We start from the raw sequence: 4,423 nt of genomic DNA, 5'->3' as shown, positions 1-4,423 counted from the left end.
ATAAATTAAATAAATTTATTTCTAAAAATAAAATTAATTCATTCATAAAAATTTAGATTTTTGATGTATAAGCATATTTATTTATTTATATTTTTTTTGTAAATAAAGATTAGTTTATTCATTCATTAATTTTTTTCATAAAATTGATATATGTTTGTAAGATAGCATGAAGCAGAGCTGTAACGAGTTTTTTATTAACTCGAGTTAATAACTCTAATTAATATTTTATTTTAAGATTTATTGCTTATAAATTCTACGCAAAATCAATCTTTTTAAAGTAGATAAATTACTTCCAAGTATTAAATTCTTGTAGAAAAGTGGGAAAATATGAATTTAACCCCTATATTTGATATAATGAAGACTAATTAAATAAATAATATTATTTTAATTTTTATCATAAAACCTTTGTTTTAAATTTATTATGTAATTTCCTATTTTAAATTTTAAATTTATAATTATTATTTTAGAATAAAATGTGCTTAATTATTATTAACTCCAAACAAATGTAAGATTAAGAGTTGAATATTATAAAATAATGGTAGAATCATTAACTATTAATTAATATTCACTCATTAATCTTTAATTTATTGATTACAATCAAAAAATCTTTAAGTAATAGTTAATATGTTTTTATAGTATTATTATTGTATTTAATTTACCTAAATTAATTGCAAAGGAAATTAAGATAAACAATAGCTAAATATCAAAGTAATTTGTGTATAATATAACTTTTATTAGCCATCATAAATCTATTTTACTATTTAAATTTTAAATAATATTATGTTTGATACTAAATGCTTATTTATTGAAAACGTTTATTTTTTGTATCATTTTAAATTAATCAAACCTAAGAATATATTAGCAATAAACAATATTTTTTAGTAAAAAATTAAACTTAAAACTTGAAATTTCGTCAGTTTCCTATCAAACTTAGCATTTTAAAATAGAAATTATAAAATATTAACTTTTTTTTGAATACTAAAAATAATAATTAAGAAAGATTATTTCATTTTGACTAAAATATGCTTAGAAAAATCATGATGACATTTTACTAATCTAAAGATATTAAGTAAAATTATAATGCTTGCGTAAGCATAATCTAATTGTAGTTAACATTATCCAATATTAATGAAATCATATACTAATTTAATTAAATTAGAAAACTGTACAAATTAAATTACTAGTCGCTTTATGGATTGATCAATAATAAAAAAGCCAAAATTATTAATCTTACCTATATTAATTGCAAAGAAAATTAAGATAAACAATAGCAAAATATCTAAATAATTTGGGTATAATATATATATTTATTAGCCATTTTTAATCTATTTTACTATTTAAATTTTAAACAATAAATTGTTTGATATTAAATGCTAATTTCTTGAAAACGTCTATTTTTTGTAAAAAAATATTTTTTATTTTAGAATTAATCTAAGAATAGATTAACAATAAACAATATTTGTTAGTAAAAAATTAAACTTAAAACTTGAAATTTCGTCAGTTTCCTATCAAACTTAGCATTTTAATATAGAAATTATAAAATATTAACTTTTTTTTTGAATACTAAAAATAATAATTAAGAAAGATTATTTCATTTTGACTAAAATATGCTTAGAAAAATCATGATGACATTTTATTAATCTAAAGATATTAAGTAAAATTATAATGCTTGCGTAAGCATACTCTAATTGTAGTAAACATTATCCAATATTAATGAAATCATATACTGGTTTAATTAAATTGGAAAACTAGTACAAATTAAATTACTAGTCGCCTTATGGATTGATCACTAATAAAACAGTCAAAATGACTTAATCAAAATAAGAAGTTAAATTTAATTTTTTATCCTTTTAGTGATTTTAATCTTTTATTTGTGTTTAATAACTTTTTAAGCTTATAAGAACTATCTAAATCAAATTACTAATAATTAAATGATAATTAATCATGATAGTCTAATCTTTATTCTATTTGATTATAACTTATTCACAAAAAATGTATTCAAATACTAAATATTTTTTAAAACTTTAGAGTTTAAAAAAATAGTAATTTTGTAGAGTAGAGCAAGCAGTACATCTATAAATTAAAAATATGATATGACATTTTTTATAAATAGGTCTTTATATATCATTTGATTAGCGCTTTGTATTCATTTAATTGTTTGTTCTTATTCATTCAAAGCAGTATCACAAAGTAGAAGTTATCAATATTCATTATAATTAATGGATACCTCAAAGTAATTAGTTTTATAATTATTTATTGAAATTAAATGTATAAATACATTTGCTTTATTTTTTTGTTAACTTAATGACTATTAACTTACTAAATTCTTATGCGCTATATTTATTTTACAGGCTAATATATAAATTTTAAGCTTTTTTAGCAGTTACCATATCATAAAAAATAAACAATTTTAAGGATTAAATCAAAAATAATTTAAAATATTAAAATAATATTTTATTTTTTGCATGTAAGATAAAAATTACTTTAATTAAGAATATAAATTTATAGATTTTATTTTTAATCCAACATAAATTATCATTTTAACTCCATTACTAAAGATATCTTTTTCCTTAATATAATATTAAGACACTTTGCTTGTTATAAAGAGCAAACAATTAAGATAAATATTACAAAAATTAACCTTTTTTCTTTAGTAGAAATTATTGATTTCTTATTATTTTTTGATATACAACAAAGAGCATGATTGACTCTATTTATTTAATATTTGTTTGATAAATCAATTAAAAATTTTAAAGCAAATTGAAAAACGATACATTTCATTAAGAATAAGATAAAATATTTGAGATAGTGTACATAATTTATATAATTTATATTTTATAACTTCAAAATAATATAATAACTTTTTATAGACTAATTTCCTTTTTATTTAGTATTTATTAGAACAAATTTATTAATTTAAAATTAATTATAACCAAAAAAGAAATTAATTATTCATTATCAATTTTGGTAGAATTAATGGTTAAGAGAAAGAGAAAGAGAGATTTGTTTCAAAGAAGACGAGACATGTAAGCTTGTTAGACAATCCATCCGCACATCATCAAGATCTTTTCATCGTCCTTCATTGATTGTTCAAATAAAATGTCGGCCTTTCCGTAGAAGGCATTTTGCTCATTCCAAGGTAAAGTACACATACTATTGGCTACATGAGAATTGACAATCTAAGTAATAGGAATGCCATCTCTAACAACGTCAACCTTTTTAGGGAACTTACAAGCGTAGTTCAAAATTGTATCAATTCTATTGGCGCAAGAAACAACAGGTATTAAAACTATAGGAGATCTTGTTTAATCAACATGTTTAACAATGAATCTTGGAGAGCTTGCACAACTTCCAGAAATAAGACGTTCAACTTTACCAAGGATGACTCCCTTGTATCTAATCATAGCGGTCTTTTAACAACACATTTCAATTTGAATAGGACATCCTTCGCTGGGAAGATTTTAGAACATGTAAGGGATTTCAGAGTGTTCATAACATAAGCAGCAGCCCTTGGTGTCAAAGCAAGCGAGTTTGCATCCCTTTTCTCTGTAAAATTCGATTTTTCCAAAGTTTTAAGTTTAGACGAATGTAGTGGATTAGCCATAGCAGAGGAATCTTTCAGTGAATTTGAGGTGAGTGGTTTCTTAAGTCCAGTTTTGAGGAACATCGAATTAAACTTTTGATAAAACAGTGGCTTGTTATTAACTTTAGATCTTTAAAAGCTATTGTTAGTAGTCATTGGTTTGCTAAGCTTTGGCAGCATATTCAAGAGGGACAATCTATTAAGTGTTGGCTTATTGAATGGGGATCATTTTTATTACTTTTTTAAGCTAAGTTTATTTAAAAATATTTGTTTGTTTTTTTACGAGTTTTATTATTATTTTAATTTTTTAGATAAATAAATTATATTTTAAGTGAATGTTATCAGTATTTTAAGTCTATCTTGCTTCAATAAAGAAGAAACTTAAAAACTGTATTAAACTAACAGAATATCTGTGTTTAATTATTAAATATAAAAATATAATTTTGATTTTAAATAGTACAATTTAATTAAAAAGGGGTTTATATTAACATATATTTAAGGGGTAGGTTAAATAAATAAATTATCAAAAATATGATAAATCCATCTCTTTACTAGTGCTTAATAAAAGTAAAATCTGGTTAAAATTAGCAATAATTTGTTTATTAATTATTTTGATTGTACGAAAATTATAAATTAAAGCAAGGTAAAATTAAGATTTTACTGCAAAATTAAAGTTTGCTAAATTTCTTACTAAATTTTTTAGTAGGAGCTAAGCTAAATAATCAAATTAAAATTAGTTTAAAATATAAATGTGTAGGAAAGATTTTTGAAGGCTTTTGTTGTTTGAACTATTAAATCAAATAGTAAAAATATGGAAAATATTTATCCTTTATTTTAAAT

At 21.0% G+C, this 4,423-nt stretch overlaps 1 protein-coding gene across 1 annotated transcript; it reads right to left on the bottom strand. All coding sequences in view use genetic code 6, as the record gives it.

Moving 5' to 3' along the window:
- Positions 1 to 3,008: 3,008 nt before the first annotated feature.
- TTHERM_00861660 (hypothetical protein) lies at positions 3,009 to 3,812 on the bottom strand (the record flags this gene model as incomplete). Its single annotated transcript, XM_001017034.1, has 1 exon — positions 3,009 to 3,812. The coding sequence occupies one exon, from the start codon at positions 3,810 to 3,812 to the stop codon at positions 3,009 to 3,011; it is 804 nt and encodes a 267-aa protein (XP_001017034.1).
- Between the last annotated feature and the right edge of the window lie 611 nt (positions 3,813 to 4,423).

The sequence above is a fragment of the Tetrahymena thermophila genome (genome assembly GCF_000189635.1).
Source record: "Tetrahymena thermophila SB210 genomic scaffold scf_8254627, whole genome shotgun sequence".
In the NCBI taxonomy this organism is placed as follows: domain Eukaryota; phylum Ciliophora; class Oligohymenophorea; order Hymenostomatida; family Tetrahymenidae; genus Tetrahymena; species Tetrahymena thermophila.
Note: the sequence above shows the minus strand (reverse complement) of the source record. Positions and strands in the feature narration are given on the sequence as shown.